Below are 23,390 nucleotides of genomic sequence, written 5' to 3'. Positions count from 1 at the left end.
GCTGCGTAACTAAATCCACATACCAACAGGATCTCATCATTGGTTGGACAGTGTTCATTGTTTGTTGTCGCCTGTCACAGAGTTACATTGCAAAATGGTACAGAATAAATTATGTTTTTATTTGATTTACAGTTCACGTTGGATTTTATTTAGTTGCGCTTCAAGGATTTGCTGCGCGCTGAGAACACAAGATCAACGCACGATTGCAGACGCGCACAGCTTAGAGGGAACACTGGCACTAACCATGTTCTTCAATTTCAATTCAAATAAATTTATATGAGTGTATTACAGAGTATGACTATAAAACTGATATTTAGACATCGAACCATTCTCCTCACATGAAGGAAACACTCACATGGGCCAACACTTTGGCGACAGAGGCAAGGAAGAAACCTCAATGAGGTCACATGTTTGCTTGTTGCCTGGCAGAGTTAAGGCACAGTCACATGTGCGCACCTCCTCCCAAAGACTATTAAAAAAAAATCTATCCAATCTGGAAGTGAAGAAATCGGGATCAGGGTTTTATGCTGCCAATTCCTGGCAATCACATGGATTAATTCTACATTGTTCAGTTGATTTATGAAGAGTGCTATTGGCCAGGGCTGCCGTCAGGGCAATTCCAAGGTCCCCTGACTGCCAAAAAATAAGTAATAGCTAGGGATGCTCCGATCGAAATCGGTCCATTTCGGTGAAAAAGCACGTGATCGGCATATGCTGATAAATGCCTTTCAAATAAAAAAAAAGCCTCTGGATTGTACTATTGCAGCATGCAGCCTGTAGCAAGCGTCTCCGGCCCACTTGTGATCATCACTCAAACGGCAGCTAATGTAGCCAACGCTGGACAACACTTGCCCATATGTGCATGACAGTCAGAAGTCTAGAGCAAATAATCAAAAAATGTATTCAATTCATCGGACAAGATGACCAGCCCCTCTCAGCGGTGGAAGACACCGAGTTTGCCGACTTGGAGCCCTGCTAGAAGTCTTGCTATAATGCCATCAAGCTATGTATTCTCACATCCAAAGTCTCCTTAAAGAAGGTGTCTCATCCTCTGTAAGTTCCACCAGTGATACATGTTCTCTTGAAAAAGTAAGTCAAATATGTTTTTATCTAAATGAAGGTGATTTTATGGCCGACTTCATATCATTTCAGCCCCGTGAACTACTGTAAAAATCTAAATCCCTACTTGTTAGAGTTCATTTGTGTTCACAGTGAATGGCTGCTCTTGAATAAAAACTACAAAGCCCCTATTCCCAAGGGAAAAAGCAAAAGACATTTCTGGCGTTACTGTAATCCTTGGCAAGAAATACATGAAAGTCTTGCATGATGGTGAGGACAAATATCAAGATGATCATCAAAAAACGGGAATGGAGCTTCATGCATTTGGGTCGAGATCTGCAAGTGTTTCTGTCCTGGCTTCTCAGTACAATATGGCTAAGTCGACTTAAAGCTCAAGAAAACAAAGATGAAGAACTAAATGTACGTCAAAACATGAACCAACAAGCCTTTTGTGCGAGGCAACTCACCTCGTCACTTGTCATCTTTACAGCACTTAACTTCTTACTGACTTTTAGAACGTTACTTAAAAGAATTTGCAACATACTAATTGATTCGATTTACGTCTAAAGCCAAATAAGTTACAGTCATAAATTTAGACACACCTTCCTATGCAACAGCATGAGCACGTGTCCCCAAACTTTTGATGAATACAAGTAAAAGGACACACCTGTCTCCGCAGCTGTCTGCTAGCGGTGCGGAATGATGCCGGTCTCTTGAGGACAGAACTCTCCGGGACATAGGAGGGACTCAGCTTGTTCCGGTCCAGACTCTCCTCAGGGCTGAGCCAATGAGAGCGCCCCCTGCTGGCTCCGTGCAGAGGACTCAGTCTGAGGGACGGATGTCTGTCTATACTGTAGCTGGACACCAGCTCGCCTCTCTCAGTGCCATACTCCGCATCTGCATTGTACCCGTCCATGCTGTGGGCCGAGCTCAGCCTGTATCTGTCCATGGCTCGGGCAGGGCTGAATTTGCATCCGTCGATGCTGTGAGCCGAATTGAGTCTGTGTCTGTTTGCGGCGTGAGCCGGGGTCAGCCTGCATGCGTCTGCGCTGTCTGATGGGACTGCTCGGTGGGGGGTGTACCTGTCCATGCTCTGGGAGCTGCTGAGGCGGATCATCGGCCGGGTGCTGCGTCCCGCTCCCAAAGAGGCGTGGCTGATGGCGGGCAGAGCTCCTGGTACTTGGAGGAGGGAGCCACCCCCGCTGGAACCCAGTGAGGACATGGAGCCTATGAGAGGAAGTTTTTGAGCAGATGATGACTTTTCTGAATTTTCTCTGTGTAAATGTTTGTTTACTGGTGTTTAAAGTCCTCTATTATGTAAAAGTGGCTTTCTAATGATACTCTAACTTGCAGAGCCGGTTGGCCCTAGGCACCAAAAAATCAGGGAAAAAAGTCACCTTCAATATAATCTAATGTATAACGTCGCCATTTTAGGACAACCACGTTTGTTTAAATGAGTTGTAGAGAGATACAAGATGTAACAAACACATGGACGTGTACCGAGACAACGGTGCAAAACCTCTGAATTTTATGGCTTAAAGAAAAGGCCATTGTCATTTCACATACACATTCATGCATACACATCTACTTCGGTTCCCATGTAACAGTCTATCAACCCGGTTGCACATGGAGGGTGACACTCTGTTTCTGCCTGTCTCATTCTACATTCCAAACACTCATTTCTGCTTCCAACAACAAAACATAAGCATTCAAACTTACCGGAGCATGCTAGCGCCATCCACAGTCAAACATAGCACACGTCACCACACACCTTACAGTTTGAGGCAGGGGTGTCAAACTCGTGCCATGGAGGGCCGAGACACTGCAGGTTTTCTTTCCAGCCAGTCATTTAAGCAGGTGATTGTAATGATCAACACCTTCAGTTTGAGGGAAGGAGCTCATCAATTAAATCACCTGCTGAAGAAACTGGTTGGAGAGAAAACCTGCAGCGTCTCGGACATCATCTGCAACTCCAAACCATCCACTTGCCAGCTCGATCCCCTTCCCACAGCTCTGGTCAAAGCCTTTCTCCCCTCTCTGCTCCCTCTCGTCCACTCCTCACTAACCTCTGGAATTGTTCCCTCTTCATTCAAAACTGAAGCTATCTCCCGTTAGTCAAAAAAACAGGTTTAGACCCCAACATCTACAATAACCTTAGCCCCATTTCAAACCTCCCATTCATTTCCAAAATATTGGAAAAAAACGTTGCCTCCCAGCTCCATGGTAATGTAACCCATAATGCCCTCTATGAACAGTTCCAGTCTGGCTTCCGCCCCCCAACACAGCACTGAAACCGCACTCCTCAAGATCACCAACGACCTCCTCATGGCAGCAGATTCCGGCCTACTTACCATCTTCATCCTCCTCGATCTGAGTGCAGTCTTTGACATGATCTCTCACTCCATCCTTCTCAATAGACTCATCGGTATCAGCCACACTGCCCTCAGCTAGTTTCATTCTTATCTCTCAGGCTACACTCAGTTCATCCAGCTCAAGTCCCACAGATCCCAGTCCTCCCCTGTTACTACAGGCGCGCCTCAAGGCTCTGTCCTAGGACCCCTCCTTTTATCATCTTCCTTCTCCGTCTCGGCAATATCTTCCGTAAATACAACATCCATTTCCATTGCTTTGAGGATGACACCCAGCTGTATCTCTCTCTCTGTCTCTAGCAAACCAAATTCCATCCTCCCTCCTCCCTGACCACCTGCTTAACTGAAATCAAATCCTGGCTCACCTCAAATTTCCTGAAATTCAACGGTGAAAAAACGGAAGTCCTTCTGGTTGGCTCTAAATCTGCACTGTCCAAAGTTGACAGTTACTACCTCAGCATCAACAACACCATGATCTCCCCATTCCCACACCAATAACATTACCCGGTCTGCATACTTCCATCTACGCAACATCAATCGCCTACTCCCCTCCCTCAGCCCCCATACTACCTCTATTCTTGTTCACAGCCTGGTTACCTCCTGTATTGAATATTGCAACTCTCTCCTTGTCGGCCTCACAAATCCTTCCATAAGCTTCAAAAGGTTCAGAATTCAGCCACCCACATCATCACCAGAACCCTTTCTTTTCATCACATCACCCCCATCCTGCAGCACCTCAATTGGCTCCCTGTCACATCTAGAATTGAATTCAAAATCCTGCAGGATACATTCAAGGCCATCCACAAGCTTGCTCCCCAAACCTCTCTGATCTCCTCAACGTTGCCACCTCGTCTCTCTCCCTCGATCCTCCTCTTCCATCCACTTCACCGTCCCACCTGCTGGCCTCAGCACCATGGATTGCAGAACTTTCAGCTGCTCTGCTCCCAAACTTTGGAACTCTCTCCCACCGGACATCCACAACATAGACTCTCTTCCTCTCTTCAAATCCACACTCAAAACCCACTTATTCAGGACATCTTATTCTCTATAATTTTTATCTTGCTTTTTTTTTTTTTTTTTAATGTGTGCACTGCTTTTAACTTCGTCTATGTACAGTGTCCTTGGGTTCCTTGAAAGGCGCTTACAAATGAATTATTATCCATACATCCAACCTCCGCTTAGCTGGGTCCGAGTTGCAGAGGCAGCAGTCTCAGTAGGGAAGCCCAGACTTCCACCTCCTCCAGCTCCACCGGGAGGACACCAAGGCGTTTCCAGGCCAGCTATGAGACATAACCCCTCCAGCGTGTCATAGGTCTGCCCCGGGGCCGGCTCCCTGCTGGGTATACAGGAACACCTCAACGGGAGGCATACGGACTAGATGCCCAAGCCACCTCAACTGGCTCCTCTCGATGTGAAGGAGCAGAGGCTCTACTCTGAGCTCCTCCCGGATGACTGTGCTCCTCACCCTATCTCTTAGGGTGAGTCCAGCCACCCTACGGAGGAAACTCATTTCAACCGCTTGTATCCGAGATGTCGTTCTTTCGGTCACAGCCCAAAGCTCATGACCATAGGTGAGGGTGGGAACATAGATCAACCGGTAAATTGAGAGCTTTGTCTTTCAGCTCAGCTTTCTCTTCACCACGACGGTCCGGTACAGCGAACGCATTACTGCAGACGCTGCGCCGATCCGCCTATCGACCTCACGCTCCAACCTCGTTAACAAGACCCCGAGAAACTTGAACTCCTCCACTGGGGAAGGACATCATTCCCAACCCGGAGGGAGCAAGCCACCCTCTTCCGACTGAGAACCATGGCCTCAGATTTAGAGGTGCTGAGTCTCATCCCAGAAGCTTCACACTCAGATGCAAACCGTCCCAGTAAAGGCTGAAGGTCACAGCCCAATGAGGCCAACAGGACCACATCGTCTGCAAATAGCAGAGACCAGATCCTAAGGCCCCCATGAACAGATAAGGTGACAAAGGGCAGCCTTGGTGGAGGCGAACCAGGCTTCTGCTACGGCTGTACAAGGACCAAATGGCACGTAGTAGCGTGCCACCAATCCCGTACTCCCGGAGCACCCCCCACAGGACACCGTGAGGGACACGGTCGAATGCCTTTTCCAAGTGCACAAATCACATGTAGACCGGTTGGGCAAACTCCCAAGTGCCTTCCAGTACCCTTGCAAGGGTGTAGAGCTGGTCCAGTGTTCCACGACCAGGACGAAAACCATATTGCACCTCCTGTAGCTGAGGTCAGACTAACGGTCGTACCCTTCTCTCCAGCACCGTGGAATAGACTTTCCCAGGGAGGCTGAGGAATGTGATCCCCTTATAGTTGGAACACACCTTCCGCTCACCCTTCTTGAAAAGGGGGACCACCACCCCGGTCTGCCAATCCAGAAGTACTGTTCCCAATTTCCACACAATGTTGAAGAGACGTGTCAGTCGTGACAGTCCCTCAACATCCAGAGCCTGGAGGAATTCAGGGCGAAACTCGTCCACTCCTGGAGCTTTGCCACTGGGGAGCGTTTTGACTAACCCAGATACCTCAGCCACTGTGATGGAACTGTCCGTGTCCTCTGACTCTGCTTCCTCTATGGAAAGTATGTCAGTGGGATTGAGAAGGGCCTCAAAGTATTCCTTACACTGTCCGACTATATCCTCAGTCAAGGTCAGCAGGCCCCGTCCCCACTGTAAACAGTGTGGACCGGGCACTGCTTCCCACTTCTGAGGCGCCGGATGGTTTGCCAGAACCTCTTTGAGGCCGACCAAAAGCATGTCAGTTGGGATAAGTTATGGAACAAACGTGCCAAGGTGCTGCACAGAGAGAACCCTCTTCCTGCCTGTTTGGAGGTGAAAGACTCCTTTTTTTGTTGTATTTACTCGCTGGCATTTTTAGGTTTTACACGTGAAGAAACAACTGCAAGTATACTGCATAGAGTGTTAGAAAATGTGTAGTTACACAACCGTCACATCTAACCGTCTTCCTGCTGGAAAATGTTGACTGAATGGATTTGTGAGACAGCGCCCTCTGATGCAAACCACTTTCTATTTGTCACCATAAAAACCAAATGATTTACCATTTAAAACAGAGAAAAGAATCAAGGCCAACACACTTCCAGGAGACTAAAATATCTGACAAATTCTATAATATAACCTTTAACATAAACATTAAATGGACCTGAGTAACTGTAGGCTGTGTATCTCTCCACGCCAACAGGAGAATACGGGGGATATCTGAGAGGCTGACCGTAGCTGTCGCTGGGTAGCGACAGCATGCGTCCAATGTCCAGCAGGTTTCCGTGGCAACGGTCCTCACCGTCAATTTGCACCTGCGGCGTGAGATCAGCCATCATTATCATCATTGCCTGCCGTCCTTCTATGCATGAGGATGGACGTTCACACTAAATTTCATACTTGTCCGTGATTTTGACATTTTTTTCCTTACTTGGGAAGGTGCATCCCCATTGTTGCTGGCGTCTCCGCCCGCCGAAGCTGTGCTGTTCCTCCTGTTGGCCTCCTCGCGCTCCCTTCTCTCCTCCATCTCCTCCAGCTGCGCCTCCTTGTTGCTCTCCTCCAGGTGCTTCATGAGGACGGCCACCACCACGTTGACCAGGACGAACTGAGCCGTCAGAACGAAAGTGACGAAATAGACGGGTGAGATCAGTGGCAGGTAGGTGAGGCAGTGGCGGTCCTCGGGGCGGCACTCCCGCAGCGTGTCCTTGAAGATATCACAATTAGAAGTTTAGAACAGTTGTTATAAGCATACAGTCATGGACACAATGATTAGTTGTTTCTTCAGTTTATTGTTCCATTTTAATGCCTGGTACAACTAAAGGTACATTTGTTTGGACAAATATAATGATTATAATAAATATAGCTCATAAAAGTTGAATTTAAGAGTTGATATCAAGCAACTTTCATAGTTTTCTTGATAATAACCAAAATCACTTAAGTTCTTACAACCTTTAGTTTCGTACCTTTAGTTGTGTCCGACATTAAAATGAACAAGAAACTGAAGAAACAAGTGTGGTGTAATCAATTTTTCCATAACTGTATGTTTGTATATGTGCATAATATATATATATATATATGCATATACACATACTGTATGTATATATATATATATATATATATATATATATATATATATATATATATATATATATATATATATATATATGTATGTATGTATGTATGTATGTATATGTATATATATAAATAAATTAATTAATTTAGGGATGTCCGATATTGGCTTTTTTGCCGATAACAGATATGCCGATATTGTCCAACTGTCAATTTCCGATTCTGATATCAACGGATACCGACATGTGTAACATCACATATCTTTTTCATGAGTAAAATTGTTGTAAAAATTGTTGTAAAGTAACAATACTATACACTACTATACAATAATATGTTTTGTTGGCTACTCCACCCATCTCTGAGTAGATAATTCATGTATTACATATTTTATATAAGAATACATTTGTATTTCTTGTGCCTTGATTTGTTATTATTGGAAATATGTAATTTATTGTTAGTTAACGGGGTGTTGTTTAAATTTAATTGCTGATTATTATTTTGATTGATAACTTTCATGTTCTTATTTTATATTCTTATTTTCTTACATTCAAACTACTGTGTATATACACTGCTCAAAAAAATTAAAGGAACACTTCAAAAACACATCAGATCTAAACTGGGGGAAAATGATCTTGAATATCTTTCCTGATAATAAGTGGGTGATGTATTAGTAACAAAATGATGCCACATAATTTGATAGAAATGAAAATGATCACCCTATAGAGGGGGGAAATCAAAGACACCCCAAAAATGAAAGTGAAAAAATGATGCAGCACACTGGTTAATTTAGCTAAAATGTCATTGTAGCAACTCAAAATGATTCTCAATAGTTTGTGTGGCCCCCACGTGCTTGTCCGCATGCCTGACAATGTCGGGGCATGCTCCTAATGAGACTACGGATGGTGTCTGGGGGATCTCCTCCCAGATCTGGACCAGGGCATCACTGAGGTACCTGGACGCATGGAGGAGATTCCAGGAGACAGGTAGTTACTCCAGGAGAGTTGGACAGGGCCGTGGAAGGTCCTTCAACCCTCAGCAGGATCGGTATCTGCTCCTTTGTGCAAGGAGGAACAGGATGAACACTGCCAGAGTCCTACAAAATGACCTCCAGCAGGCCACTGGTGTGAATGTTTCTGACCAAACAATCAGAAACAGGCTCCATGAGGGTGGCCTGAGGGCCCGACGTCCTGTAGTGGGTCCTGTGCTCAGTGCCCAGCACCGTAGAGCTCGATTGGCATTTGCCATAGACCACCAGAATTGGCAACTACACCACTGGTGCCCTGTGCTCTTCCCTGATGAGAGCAAGTTCAACCTGAGCACATGCGACAGACGTGAAAGGGTCTGGAGATGCCGTGGAGAACGTTATGCTGCCTGGAACATCATTCATCATTCTGGCCCCCACGTTCACCTGACCTAAACCCAATAGAACACCTCTGGGACATTATGTTTAAGTCCATCCGGCGCCGCCAAGTTGCTCGTCAGACTGCCCAGGAGCTCAGTGATGCCCTGTTCCAGAACTGGGAGGAGATCCCCCAGGACACCATCCGTAGTCTCATTAGGAGGATGCCCCGACGTTGTCAGGAATGCGTACAAGCACGTGGGGGCCACACAAACTACTGAGAATCATTTTGAGTTGCTACAATGACATTTTTATTATCAGAAAAGATATTCAAGATCATTTTGCCCCCAGTTTAGATCTGATGTGTTTTTGAAGTGTTCCTCTCATTTTTTTTAACAGTGTATATATATATATATATACAGACAAGTTTGACTGTATATATATACTTGTCTATAGCGGCCTATTTAGTTATTTTGCATTATTCGTTGGTAGTGTCTTGTCTGTTGTTATCTACCTATTACGTTGCCGTGTGATGTATTTTTTTTTTTTAGAGCTCTTTCTTTTAAAAGCATAGTGAGTAAAACTACTGTGTGGAAGGTAAGTTCATTGTGAACGTTGTTGTTGCTCTGTTTGTTTAAACATAAAGTTACCTTATTCTCACAGACTTGTGAGCAGCACAGTGTTAAATCATGGTGCAGCAAGATCAGCAAAGTTGCAAATTTGCTACCTTGGCGCTAAAAGCTCTGTACTGGCGTTTAATGTAGGGAAAAAAATGATACCGGTATCACGTTTTTATGCCAGTATCGGCCCGATAATTATTGGTGACCGATAATATCGGACATCCCTATATATAATAAAACATTAGAAAAAAGCTGATATAAACATTTATTACTTTAATTTTGTAGTCAACATAATTGTGTTACGTTAGTTAAACATATGCATGGAACAATTTTTTTTGAGTGACATAAATAAATTAAATTCTTAAATTTTTGGGTAAATATTTCTAGTGTAAAAGTATGCACCACATTGCACTCCAGCCATTCCCCAACAGGGGGAGACATGGGTGAATCAAAGACCTTCAGCATAATTGTCTCTTCTAGCCTTTCTATCGTCCACCGGCAGCTCTTATTCTGCCAGGAGAGACAACAGTGACGTGCTTGCCGGTTAATGCACTACCTGTCTCATAAAGTACGCTTAGTGGCGGACACAAACACCACTTCACATCCATCCATCCATCATCACCAAAGCCAAGGAATAACCTTCATGATCCCGTTCCAGTTGTCCCCGGTAGACACCCGGAAGAGAGTGAGGAACGCCATGCCAAAGTTGTCAAAGGTGGCGTGGCGGCTGAGGCCTTCGCACAGATTCTCCTCGGAACACTCTGGAAAGCAGACAGGAACCGCGTTAGAAGGAAGCGTGTGGAAAGAGGATGGAAGTGAGAATACAACAGATTGTCAAATGGACATCATTAATGCATAAAATTGTACGCATGGCGGCTGGCTTGTCTCTCTCACACACACACACACATTTGAAACACATGCACATATTGTACATGCATGTGCACACACACTAACCCAGTTTTCCAAAGAGCTCAACTCCCAGAGCTGCATAGATGAAGAACAGCAACATGAAGAGCAGACCCAGATTCCCCACCTAGACAGACACACATATATACACATGTACATATGTATATATACACAGTATGATTCACACATAAAGAGACATGTACACAGAAGAGAGGGACAAACAAAAGGAGGCCGCATAGACACGCTCAGCTTTATTGATGTGCCTACTTAAGAATCCCAGATATCTCAAGCGCATTTGTTCTGATAACAAAGAAAGAGCAAGCGGCGGCGTGACCCCACTTCCCTTCTTTGCTAGGAGGCGCACAGATGCTCCAAAAGATGATTTCTAAGCATTCTGATGAGGCCATGTGCTTTTTTCCCCCCCCTTTTTGTTTGTTGCTGCTGCTGAAAGCATGCGTATGAATGCTGCATAGATCATCTTCTGCAAAAACATATACACGCAATCTCTTACGGGAGTAACGGGACGCCATCTTTATGGTTGAGCATGTACCTTGATTTTTAAGGTCATGGTTCGGTTGATTTTGGGTACAGTCAGGGAATGAAATGCAAAACGTAAAAGTGGCTTCTTGTTTCTCAAAACAGTTTCAATGATTTTTTAAAAAATGAAACAAACTGCAGGTGATTCTCCAATCAATTCAGTTCTCCAATACAGAAATAAGAGAGAAACAGTTAGCATGATGGAGCTAACAATGGACGCAGCTATTTTGAGGATACAGCCCTCTAAAAAAAATGTATTGTTATTTATTATATAGCATTATTTATTATGGATGATTGAAATTGAAGTGATCTGTTTTAGTTATTTATTTATTCTTAATCTATTTTCTTATTTTTCTTAACTCTCCTATTTTGCTATTTTTTTTTTTTTTTAAGTGATCACGTTTATTAGGACACTTTTGCAGAGCTGCGGTAATGGTGAATTTCTCTTGGAGATAAATAAAGTATCTATCACAGAAAGAGCGTGTCTGTTTGCTATTTCTAATCATGGCAGACTTCATGAGACTGCTTTTGTCGTAGTTGCAAGAAAGAGTCGATCATCTATGGTGGGGTCTTTTATCGTCAACCTTAACAAGGTTTACCAGGATTTTTTAGAACACAAAAGAAAGACTTATTGAGCAAATTTGAAAAAAAAAAAATCTGCATTTATACATGCAAACCTTTACATCTCAAACGCAACTTCTTTTTCCACATTCCAACAAATAAAAAGTCACTTCAACTCAGAATTGGTCCAGACTATAAATAATTTGAGCTTTTGTCACTCATGAGATGCTTTTTCAAACATCTTGAAATGCTTTTAAATGTTGTCATCCCAGATGAAAAACTCTCAGGGGCCCCTGAGGGACCCAACGTCAACATTCTCCTTTTGCCAACAAAACTATTATTTGCCACAAGAGCCTTACACTTATGTGCCATTTTTTTAAGCTAATTCTCAATGCAAACATCACCACTCTGGGCAGAAAGCGCTGCTGAGATGATCATGTGACAGTTGCACGGGCGTCTTTCCTGCATATTTTATAACACAGCCAGTGACTGGCGTCATGATGCCAAAGGTAGAATGCTTTTATTTGGTGTTAACGTATGATTCCGATCAAGCGTGAAAATGTCTTCATGCTCAGACACGCTTCAATAAATGAGAGTGACTCATGTGGGAAACCTAACCCTGCCAGGCCTCATAAATCAGTAACTAAAAGGTGTGTTTACACTTGCACATACTTTGGCCCTGTGCGTGCCAGTGGCATGCCAATGAGTAAACTGGTGGTAAACAGGTGTTGTTGAAGGTGCTGTTCCAAATTTGTGGCACACACAATTTCTGTGAGTTGATCGTGAATGCAATGTGAACACACCGCAACCTATGTGCAAACAACGCGGTGGGTATCAATGGATTAACTTTTCCACCACTTCGTGGAGCAAGTCAGGGGGAATTCTCAAGAAATTTCTGTAGCCTCTTGTGATTTTCTGTTAATAACTGATCATAATAAAGTCTTCTAGTCAGTAAATCCCTCTCCCACACTGTCTTTTCTTTTCTAGTTTATTGCCTCCTTCCAGCTCTTTGCACATTCTCTACCTGCAGCTGTGATAAATTATAGACTTACCTTTCTTTATTGCATGAGCTTCTTCTCTGGAGTTCAACATCTTTCAGGTCCCTTGCAAATAGAAGAATGAATTAAGCTATCGGGGTGATGTCTGCTGCTGCGTGGCGTCATGTGGGACGCAGTGGGACCAAATGATGCCACGACTGCTTCACGAATGCAGGAAGCGGTGGTGAAAATGCATACGCATGCGGGAACAATGCACGTCACGCATACTATTGTGGTGCACTAGATGTAATAATTTCTGATGAGTGAGAAGCTGCTCAGGATGGGTATCAGGTCATCCACTGTCTTCTGGATTACTGATTACTTGTCTGACAGTTTGTGCGTCTGGGGAGCTCCCTGTCTGACACTGTGGTCAGTAGCGTTGGGGCACTGCAGGGGACTGTCCTGTCTCCATTCCTGTTCACTCTGTACACCACTGATTTCCAGTACAGCTCTGGGTCCTGCCAACTGCAGAAGTTCTCTGATGACTCTGCAGTGGTTGGGTATATCAGAGATGGACAGGAGGTGGAGTACAGGACAGTGATTGCCGAGTTTGTAGAGTGGTCCCAGGCAAACCACCTGCTCCTGAATGTGGACATGACCAAGAACCTGGTGATCGACTTCAGGCGGAAGGTGACTCCAGTGGAGCTCATCACCATTCAGGGCCAGAAGGTGGCAGTAGTGGGCCACTACAAGTACTTGGGCGTGAACAGCAGAATTGACTGGAAGAACAACAGCAAGGCTATCTAAAAGGAGGGCATAGTCAGACTCTACTTCCTGAGGAAGCTTCAATGTGTGCAGCAAGCTGCTGGAGATCTTCTACCATTCTGTGGTAGCCAGTGCCCTGTACTTTGCTGTGGTTTGTTGGGGGAGCACAGCAAACCACAAAAACAACTACATAAGAGAGAGCAGCATTTCCCCCATGTAGTTGTTTCAGGGTTTTGTGTGTGTGATTGCAGCATTCTCTCGTCACATGGGTGATGAAATGTGTGGTGATTTTTGTTCCTTTTTTATATACGCAAACTGCATGTTCATTTGAGGATGACTTTTCCCAGCATAACAGTTTTAACAACAGTGCAAAATGATTCAAATGCTTCGCACATTTTGTGTTGAAGTGATTTTTCAAAATTTGTTGAATGTGTATTTCCACAAGCTTTTCTTCAAACAGCAGAGAACTCCTGTCAGGTAGAGAAACTCATACTCACATTTTTGCAGTTAGTTCTTGAAAATATCAGAGTGCTTCGATCACATAGAACATCTTTGACTAGCCTTTTTGCAGCAGATTCCAACAAACAGCAACACATTCCTGTCACATAGAGTATCTTTGACTCACATTTTTTTTTCAGCAGTTTCCTAAAAAACAGCAGAGAACTCCTGTCATATTGGAGATCTTGGACTAGCATTTTTGCAGTAGGTTATTAAAAACAGCAGAGTGCTCCGGTCGTACAGAGAATCTTTTTTAAGCAGACTGCTACACACAGCAGAAGATAACTTCTGTCACTTGACTAGCATTTTGGCAGTAGGCCCTACAAAAAGCAGAACGCACCTGTCACATATAGGATCTTTGACTAGCATTTCTGCGGCTGATTCTGACAAACAGCAGAAAGTTCTTGTCATATAGAAGATCTTTGACCAGTGTTTTTACAGTAGGTTTTTCATCAGTGTGCTCCTGTCACATACAGGATCTTTGTAGTTGCTTTCATTGTCGTAATACATAATAAGACTGATAGTAAAAAAGTGGATAAAATGTGACCTTTGTGAACAGTGTAGTCGCCCTGCCTGACGGAGAAGGTTCATAGCGCCACCTTGTGCTTTGGCATATTGTGTTTGTGTTTTGACGTGAGCTGTGATCCTGCAGTGTGGTTTCATAAAAAAATGGTAAAAAAGGCGTACCTGAGGCAATGCTTGCATGACGGTGTCCAGCAGCGCTCTCATCCCTGTGGCCATCTTCAGCAGCTTCAGCACTGAAACACATGATAAACATTGACACGCTGCCACGTTTGCACGCATCCTTGCCGCCGTACCTCGCGTAATCCTCAACACTCTCATGATGCGAATGATGGTGGGGTTGATGGGCAACGAGGCGTTCAGGTCGATTTCCTCCAGCGTGATCCCCATGATAGACAGCAACACGATGGCAAGGTCCAACTGGTTCCACCTGGCCACCATGGCAGTCAGTGTCATGCATAGGACACGTGTTTCCGCATGGAGATCATGTGACTACCTCTCTTTGAAAAAGCGGCGTAGGCCGAAGGCAATCAGCTTCAGGATGGCCTCGATGACAAAAACCACCGTGAAGACGTAATTGCAGTACTTGAGTATGTCCACCAGGTACTGCAGAGGACAGACACAACACATAAATGACATGCATTTGGTTTATGGACAGGTGGTTACTTTGGTTACCTGAGGCTGGTTGTAATGCTCCATGCTCATGGTGAGGAGGTTGGTGAAGATGATGATGGTGATGAAGAGGTCCATGTAGTGGCTGGTGCACACGCTGTGGATGGATCGACGCAGTGGTGAGTAGTCGGCGTAGTACGGCTTCTCCAGGGCCTCTGCAGGAAAACGTGAAGAACTTTGATCACACTACAAATATTATCAAGAATGTTGGAGTAGCTAGCTTAGGCCACGCCCACAACTTCATGCATATTTGTCCATGTGTGGACAAGCGCTGTGTTTACGTATGACTGCAGAGTAATGTGTTCCTCTGAAACAAAGCACCCCACAGAGTAATGTGTACTTACAAATGCACTTGTCACCCCACAGAGTTGTGTGTACCCACAGAGTGTTGGAGAGTAGAGTCCCCACCCCAACAGTACCTATGTGTTATCAGTTACAGTATGTGTCCCTGGAGAATGTATACCTGCAAAACTAGACGTCCCCGCAGCGTAATGTGCAGCTATGTGTCCTGAAAGTTATGTGTCCCAACAGAGTATTTTTACCAACAAAACCAGGTGTCCTCATAAAGTAAAAAGTACCTGCAAAACTGTAGTAGAAATGTGCACTTAGAAATGCACGTGTCACCCCACAGAATTGTGTGTGCCCACAGAGTAATGAATCTCTACAAAGTTATAAGTTCCCACATTGGATGGAAAACAAGAACAATCTTACACACACGCGAGGGTAATACAAGTCTGGACAAAAGATGATACAGTATGTAAAGCAAAGTTACTGATGAGAGCTGAGTGTGTGTATGTGTGTTTGTGTGTGTGTGTGTGATAAAAAGTGCCACCTCATGAGTCCATCCCTATCCATCACACAGAGACACACACTGCATGTCCCCTCAAGGTGTCTTTGGGCCAAAGTCTCCTGCTGCTGTAGACATTTATGAGGACATGGAGGACAACGGGAGACAGATATGCGGCGGGAAGACAATAGCGTGTCTTCAATGCCGTGCCGGGTGTTTATCTGCGTATATTATGGTCAGGAATTATGCATGTGCTCATACAGTATGCATAAAGAGAATAAGAGGAATACTACATCAGTACTATGTGGGTTCAAGTCTTTGGTAAAACAGCTGAAGACAATTCTTTTACTTTCTTTTTCGAGCGTGTTCTTTGATGCCAATTGTCAACGACAGGCCGAGCCAGAAGGAGGCGGCCATGTTGATCATAAAATGAAACCTAAACGACAATGGGTTTGTATTATTGTTTTTACACCAACTATAAGACAACCCTAAACATAAGACAACCCCTTTTTCTTGGTAAATTGCCACAAAAAAAAAAATCTCATATTTGTTAGCTGCTGGACATTTGTTTGCTGACTCAGCTTTACTGATCATCATTATCTTAAAATAAACATCATAAATCTGTTGTTTGGGAAATTTTTTTTCCGAGCAGTTTGTTATGTTTTGGCATGTTGGTGTCGTGGCGGCGGCCCCAGGATGCAAGAGATGAGACCCAAATGCAGGTAAAAGTATATTTTTAATAATTGTAGCAGAGCAGGACAAGGATCTGGCTACAAAGAACAATCATGACAAACGACAATGTTCAGACAAGCTAAGGGCTGCGCACCTGAAATAAATAGAATTTTACTCAAATAAGCAGCAGGCACGACTGATGAGAGAAAAGCAAAGCAGGGAAACACAGAACAGGGCAAAACAGGAAGTATTACCAAAATAAGTATGAGTAAGAGTATGAAGCCAAAAACTAAGGCATAAAGAGGGCAAAATAAACTGTCATGCGAGCTATCTTAAACAGGTTGTCTATGTGTCACAGGGTTGCTGGTGTATATAATATATCCCAGTATGAGATGACCCATCTTTTTCAGACTTTTTCTGGGGAAGCAGTATTTTCTTAGCTTTTATAACACATTTAAAAATAGATTTTTAGATTTATTCTCTAGGTTGTATTTTTCCCCTCCGTGAATCACCACCTTACCGTGGTGGAGGGGTTTGTGTGCCCGAGTGATCCTAGGAGCTATGTTGTCTGGGGCTATATGCCCATGGTAGGGTCTCCCAAGGCAAACAGGTCCTGGGTGACGAGCCAGACTAAGAGTGATTCAGAAGACCCTGATGAATAAACACACAAGGAGAGACCGCACCTCGCCCGGACGTGGGATACCGGGGCCTCATCCTGGAGCCAGGCCTGGGGAAGGGGCTCACAGGCGAGCGCCTGGTGGTCGGGCTCTCACCCTTGGGCCCGGCCGGGCTCAGCCCGAACAAGCCACACGGGATCTCCTCCCCATAGACCCACCACCTGCGGGGGCAAGCAAGGGTCTGGTGCATTGCGCTTTGGGCGGCGGTCGAGGGTGGGCGCCTAGGCAACCTGGTCTTTGGCGGCCATATCTGGTTCTTGGGACATGGAATGTTACTTCTTTGGCGGGGAAGGAGCCCGAACTTGTGAGAGAGGTTGAGACATTCCGACTAGATATAGTCAGACTCACCTCGACCCACAGTTTGGGTTCTGGATCCAAACTTCTCAAGAGGGGCTGGACCTTGTTCTACTTTGGATTTGCTGCAGGGGAGAGGTGGCGAGCTGGTGTGGGCTTATTAATAGCCTGCCAGCTCGGTGCCTCTGTGTTGGAGTCATCCTCGGTGAACGAGAGGGTCATTTCCCTACGTCTCCGGGTTGGGGAAAGGGTCCTGACTGTCGTTTGTGCGTAGGCGCCGAACGGCAGTTCAGAGTACCCAGCCTTCCTGGAGTCCATCAGAGGGGTGCTGGAGAGCACCCCAACTGGTGACTCCGTTGTTTTGCTGAGAGACTTCAACGCCCATGTGGGCAATGACAGTGTGACCTGGAGGAGCGTGATTGGGAGGAACGGCCTCCCTGATCTGAACCCGTGCGGTGTGATGTTGTTGGACTTCTGTGCGAACCACAGTTTGTCCATCACAAACACCATGTTCGAACATCAGGATGTCCATAAGTGCACATGGCACCAGGACACCCTAGGCCGCAGGTCTATGATCGACTTTGTAGTTGTATCATCAGACCTGCGTCTGCATGTTCTGGACACGCGGGTAAAGAGAGGGTCTGAGCTGTCAACTGATCACCACCTGGTGATGAGTTGGATTAGATGGCGGGGGAGGATGCCGGACAGACCCAGGAGACCCAAACGTGTAGTAAGGATGTGCTGGGAACGTTTGGCAGAGACACCTGTCCGTCGAGTCTTCAGCTCTCACCTCCGGCAGAGCTTCGCCTGCATCCCGGGGGAGTACGAGGATATTGAGTCCGAATGGGCTCTATTCCGTGCCTCCATTGCTGAGGCAGCCGATCGGAGCTGCGCCCGCAAGGTGGTCAGTGCCAGTCGTGGTGGCAAACCCCGAACCCGATGGTGGACACCAGAGGTCAAGGCTGCCGTCAAGCTGAAGGAGTCCTATCGAGCATGGATGGCTTGTGGGACTCCTGAAGCAGCTGACAGGTACCGGCAGCCAAGCGGCACGCGGCTTCGGCGTTGGTCGAGGCAAAAACTCGGGTGTGGGAGGAGTTCGGTGAGGCCATGGAACACGACTTTCGGTCGGCCTTGAAGAGGTTCTGTCAAACCGTCTGGCGCCTCAGAAAGGGGAAGCAGTGCCCGGTTCACACTGTTTACAGTGGGGACAAGCGCCTGCTGACCTCGACTGAGGATATAGTTGGGCGGTAGAAGGAATACTTTGAGGCCCTTCTCAATCCCACTGACATACCTTCCATAGAGGAAGCAGAGGCTGAGGACACAAACGTGGACAGTTCCATCACCGTGGCTGAGGTATCTGGGGTAGTCAAAACGCTCCCCAGTGGCAAAGCTCCGAGGGTGGACGAGTTTCGCCCTGAATTCCGCAAGGCTCTGGATGTTGAGGGACTGTCTTGGCTGACACGTCTCTTCAACATTGCGTGGAAGTCGGGAACAGTACCTCTGGATTGGCAGACTGGGGTGGTGGTCCCCCTTTTCAAGAAGGGTGACCAGAGGGTGTGTTCCAACTATAGGGGGATCACACTCCTCAGCCTCCCTGGGAAAGTCTATTCCAGGGTGCTGGAGAGAAGGGTACGACCGTTAATCGAACCTCGGCTACAGGAGGTGCAATGTGGTTTTCGTCCTGGTCGCGGAACACTGGACAAGCTCTACACCCTTGCAAGGGTACTGGAGGGTACTTGGGAGTTTGCCCAACCGGTCTACATGTGCTTTGTAGACCTGGAAAAGGCATTCGACCGTGTCCCTCGCGGTGTCCTGTGAGGGGTGCTCCGGGAGTATGGGATTGGTGGCGCGCTACTACGTGCCATTCAGTCCTTGTACAACCGGAGCAGGAGCCTGGTTTGCATTGCCAGCAGTAAGTCAAGCCTGTTTCCGGTGAACGTTGGCCTCCGCCAAGGCTGCCCTTTGTCACCGATTCTGTTCATAATTTTCATGGACAGAATTTCTAGGTGCAGCCAAGGTGTCGAGGGAGTCCAGTTCGGGGGCCTTAGGATCTCATCTCTGCTATTTGCAGACGATGTGGTCCTGATGGCCTCATCGAGCTGTGACCTGCAGCGTTTACTGGGACGGTTTGCATCTGAGTGTGAAGCTTCTGGGATGAGACTCAGCACCTCCAAATCCGAGGCCATGGTTCTCAGTCGGAAAAGGGTGGATTGCTCCCTCCGGGTTGGGAATGAGGTCCTGCCCTAGGTGGAGGAGTTCAAGTATCTCGGGGTCTTGTTCACGAGCGAGGGAAGGTTGGTGCGTGAGGTCGATAGGCGGATCGGCGCAGCATCTGCAGTAATGTGGTCGATGTACCAGACCGTCGTGGTGAAGAGAGAGCTGAGCCGGAAGGCAAAGCTCTCAATTTACCGATCGATCTATGTTCCCACCCTCACCTATGGTCACAAGCTTTGGGTAGTGACCGAAAGAACGAAATCGCGGATACAAGCGGTTGAAATGAGTTTTCTTCGTAGGGTGAGATAGAGTGAGGAGCTCGGTCATCCGGGAGGAGCTCAGAGTAGAGCCGCTGCTCTTCACATCGAGAGGAGCCAGCTGAGGTGGCTCGGGCATCTAGTCCGGATGCCTCCCGGATGCCTCTCTGGTGAGGCGTTTCGGGCATGCCCAATCATGAGAAGGCCCCGGGGAAGACCTCGGACACGCTGGAGGGATTATGTCTCACAGCTGGCCTGGGAACGCCTTGGTGTCCTCCCGGTGGAGCTGGAGGGGGTGGTCGGGGACCGGGAAGTCTGGGCTTCCCTACTAAGACTGCTGCCCCCGCGACCCGGACCCGGATAAGCGGAGGAAAATGGAATGGAATGGAATGGGAGGTTGTATTTTTGCAGAAAACACATCTCACTCACCGCCAGTCAATATTAGTATGTATTATATTAGTACAGTGTGACGGATGCTAGCCTGTGAGGATGTGCAAGTGTACGTTGGTAAATCTCACTCCCTCTGTCTCTGCTGAACACGCGGTCGACAGTGCAGGCTTTTGGCTGTGTGGTCAGCACTCCCGCCTCCCATTGCGAAGGTGTGTTCGTGTCCCGGTGCGGGCGGTGCGAAACAGGGCGGGTTACAACAGCATACATGTACATGCTTGAGTGCTCATGTTCCCGGACCACCAGCCAATGGCGAGTAATTGATACGCCCATAAAAACGTCTATTTTTGACACACGGCTCACGCTTCCACCTCCAAACCCTCCTGCTAGCTTGACATTGACGTTCTCCTCAGATATATATGCAAAATAAAAGTGAAATAAACACGTAAAAATTGTGGTCTTTTAACAGTGGTACATGCATGTTGTACATGTTACCTGTATTGTCACGTATTTTATAAATTATTGAATTATGGTGAATGAGATGTGTTTTCTGCAGAAAAACGGCCTATGTTCAGTTGAAAAAAACAACCAAAAATCAGTAAATTTGCGTGACCATGAATGTGTGGGGAGTCAATGTGTTTACTTTTGTGGCTGTACTTTGCTTTGGTATTTTACTGTGCTACATCATACTGAGAGATGTTATATTTGTTCCGATTGACGGTAGCTCGTGAAATCCTACATAAAGCATAAAACATCGCACTTACTCCTCCTCCTCTTCTCCAGCCGCCTCTGCCGCTTCTCCTCCCTCAGCCGGGCCTCCTCCTCCTCCTGCTGCTGGCGACACTTGTGGAAGTTCTCCACCACCACGCCTACAAACATGTTGAGCACAAAGAAGCTGACGATGAGGAGGAAGGAGATGAAGAAGAGCAGCATCCAGGGGTTGTTGTTTCTGATTGGCTGCGTCAGGAAGGAGAGAGAACAGAGGGAAAAGAAGGAAGAAGAGCGATGACAAAGAGGAGGAAAAACAGGAAGACAACGTTAGTCCTGAGTCAGCAGCGCTGTCACCTCACATCTATTTATCTTCTCCCCTCTTCTCCTGAAATATCACCCTTTCTTCTGTGGAAACATCCAAGATCACACACACAGTGTCTGACTCAATATCCAACATCTCATACATCTGATTAAATATCCAGCTGTGGAATGACCTGTTGGTCCACGCCCACCGCATCCAGGCCATCATACATAATGCTGACCCAGCCGTCTTTACATGACAGCACAAAGAGCGACATCAGCGCCTGCAAGGGAAACATTCTGTCATCAAAGGGGGCTTTTTGTTGCGGGGTGAATGGCAGTCTGTGTGTGCGTGTGCGTGTGCGAGAGACAAACCTGTCCCAGGTTGTCAAAGTTGTACTTCCGTCGAAGCCAGCGGTATCCTGCATCCCGACACTGAGTTTTGTTGGTGATGTTCGTCACGTTGAAGCCTTCGCAGTAGAAAAACTTCCCTTTGAATAGCTACACAAAAACACAAACTTCAAGTACTATGAAGTACACATCAATTACCGTATCTGACAAAAGTGAGGACAGTTCACATTTCAGCATTTTTATGAGTATATCTTGTCAAGGGACAATACAGTACTGTAGAAAGTAGAGCTGCTCTATATTGGCTTTCCTACTAATACTGATATATCAATACTGTCCAGCACTTTATTATATAGAACGTATAATATAAACTATACTGATATAAAGCTATTGCCGAACACTTGTATTTGTATTTGTATTTGTACTTTATTTATCCCACAGCGGGGAAATTTACTTGTTACAGCAGCAAGCAAGATACGCAAGTAAAGAGTACAGTGTAAAGAAATGCATATTGACTACAACATGGTTCAGGTGGTGCAGGTGTTATAGAACCTGACAGCGGTCAGTATGAAGGACCTGCAGAAACCTCTCCTTCTTACACCATGGGTGTAACAGTCTGCTGCTAAAGGAGCTGCCCAGGGAAACAACAGTATCATGTAACGGGTGAGAGGTGTTGTCCATGATGGATGTCAGCTTAGCCAACATCCTTCTCTCCCCCACTTCCTCCACGGAGTCCAGAGGACCGTCCAGGACAGAGCTCGCTCTCCTGATCAGCCTATTGATCCTGCTCCTGTCCCTGTCCGTGCTGCCCCCTCTCCAGCAGCCCACAGCATAGAAGATGGCTGAGGCCACCACAGAGTCATAAAAGGTCCGTAAAAGAGTCCTGCACACACCAAAGGACCTCAGTCTCCTCAGCGGGTGGAGGCGACTCTGGCCCTTCTTGTAGAGGGCGTGGGTGTTGACGGACCAGTCCAGTTTGTTGTTAAGGTGAACACCCAGGAATTTGTAGCTGTCTACCAACTCTATGTCCGCTCCCTGGATGTTCACCGGTGTGAAGTGAGATGTTTTCCTCTGGAAGTTAATGATCATCTCCTTTGTCTTGCTGGTGTTGAGTTACAGCTGGTTAAGCTCACTCCAGCTGACAAAGTCCCTGATGACCGTCCTGTATTCCAGATCATTCCCCTCTGAAACACAACCCACAATGGCTGTGTCATCGGAGAACTTCTGGATGTGACACTGTGTGGAGTTGTGTGTGAAGTCCGAGGTGTAGAGGGTGAAGAGGAAAGGGGAGAGCACCGTACCCCTAGGGGTACCTGTGCTGCAGAGTACCATGTCAGATACACAGTGACGGAGCCTCACATACTGTGGTCTATTGGTGAGGTAATTTATAACCCATGCAGTCAGTTGTTGGTCCACTCCCACACTCTCCATCTTCACTCTGAGTAGTGACGGCTGGATGGTGTTGAAGGCACTGGAGAAGTCAAAAAACATGACCTTCACAGCGCTCCCGCTGTCCTCCAGGTGTAGCAGTGATCTGTGCAGCAGGTAGATCACTGCGTCGTCCACGCCAATCCGAGGCCGGTAAGCAAACTGCAGGGGGTCCAGCTGAGTGCCCACCAGGGGTCGCAGGTGCTGCAGGATAATCCTCTCCATGGTCTTCATCAAGTGAGAGGTCAAGGCAACAGGCCTGAAGTGGTTAGGCTCCTTGGGACGCGGTGTCTTTGGTATCGGGACAACACAGGAGGTCTTCCACAGGGCCGGGACTTTCTCCAGGCTCAGGCTGAGATTGAACAAGTGCCTGAGAACTCCACAGAGCTGGTCAGCACAGTCCTT

At 46.5% G+C, this 23,390-nt stretch overlaps 1 protein-coding gene across 3 annotated transcripts in view; it reads right to left on the bottom strand.

Moving 5' to 3' along the window:
- cacna1hb (calcium channel, voltage-dependent, T type, alpha 1H subunit b) overlaps positions 1-23,390 on the bottom strand; it is a 132,008-nt gene that overhangs the window by 23,880 nt on the left and 84,738 nt on the right. For all 3 annotated transcript variants that reach the window (XR_008570666.1, XM_054778857.1, XM_054778859.1), the window contains 12 exons: positions 21,585-21,710; positions 21,404-21,493; positions 20,963-21,155; positions 14,914-15,065; positions 14,735-14,844; positions 14,535-14,668; positions 14,404-14,474; positions 10,427-10,505; positions 10,112-10,233; positions 6,876-7,148; positions 6,609-6,759; positions 1,727-2,286 (listed from right to left, as the gene is read on the bottom strand). Coding sequence is in view for 2 of the 3 variants with exons in the window: in XM_054778857.1 (XP_054634832.1) it covers positions 1,727-2,286; positions 6,609-6,759; positions 6,876-7,148; positions 10,112-10,233; positions 10,427-10,505; positions 14,404-14,474; positions 14,535-14,668; positions 14,735-14,844; positions 14,914-15,065; positions 20,963-21,155; positions 21,404-21,493; positions 21,585-21,710 (2,061 nt within the window). In the remaining variant the exon portion in view is untranslated. The remainder of the gene's footprint in view (positions 1-1,726; positions 2,287-6,608; positions 6,760-6,875; positions 7,149-10,111; positions 10,234-10,426; positions 10,506-14,403; positions 14,475-14,534; positions 14,669-14,734; positions 14,845-14,913; positions 15,066-20,962; positions 21,156-21,403; positions 21,494-21,584; positions 21,711-23,390) is intronic.

Source organism: Dunckerocampus dactyliophorus, chromosome 6 (genome assembly GCF_027744805.1).
Source record: "Dunckerocampus dactyliophorus isolate RoL2022-P2 chromosome 6, RoL_Ddac_1.1, whole genome shotgun sequence".
Classification (NCBI taxonomy): domain Eukaryota; kingdom Metazoa; phylum Chordata; class Actinopteri; order Syngnathiformes; family Syngnathidae; genus Dunckerocampus; species Dunckerocampus dactyliophorus.
This window is presented reverse-complemented; position numbering and strand designations above follow the sequence as displayed.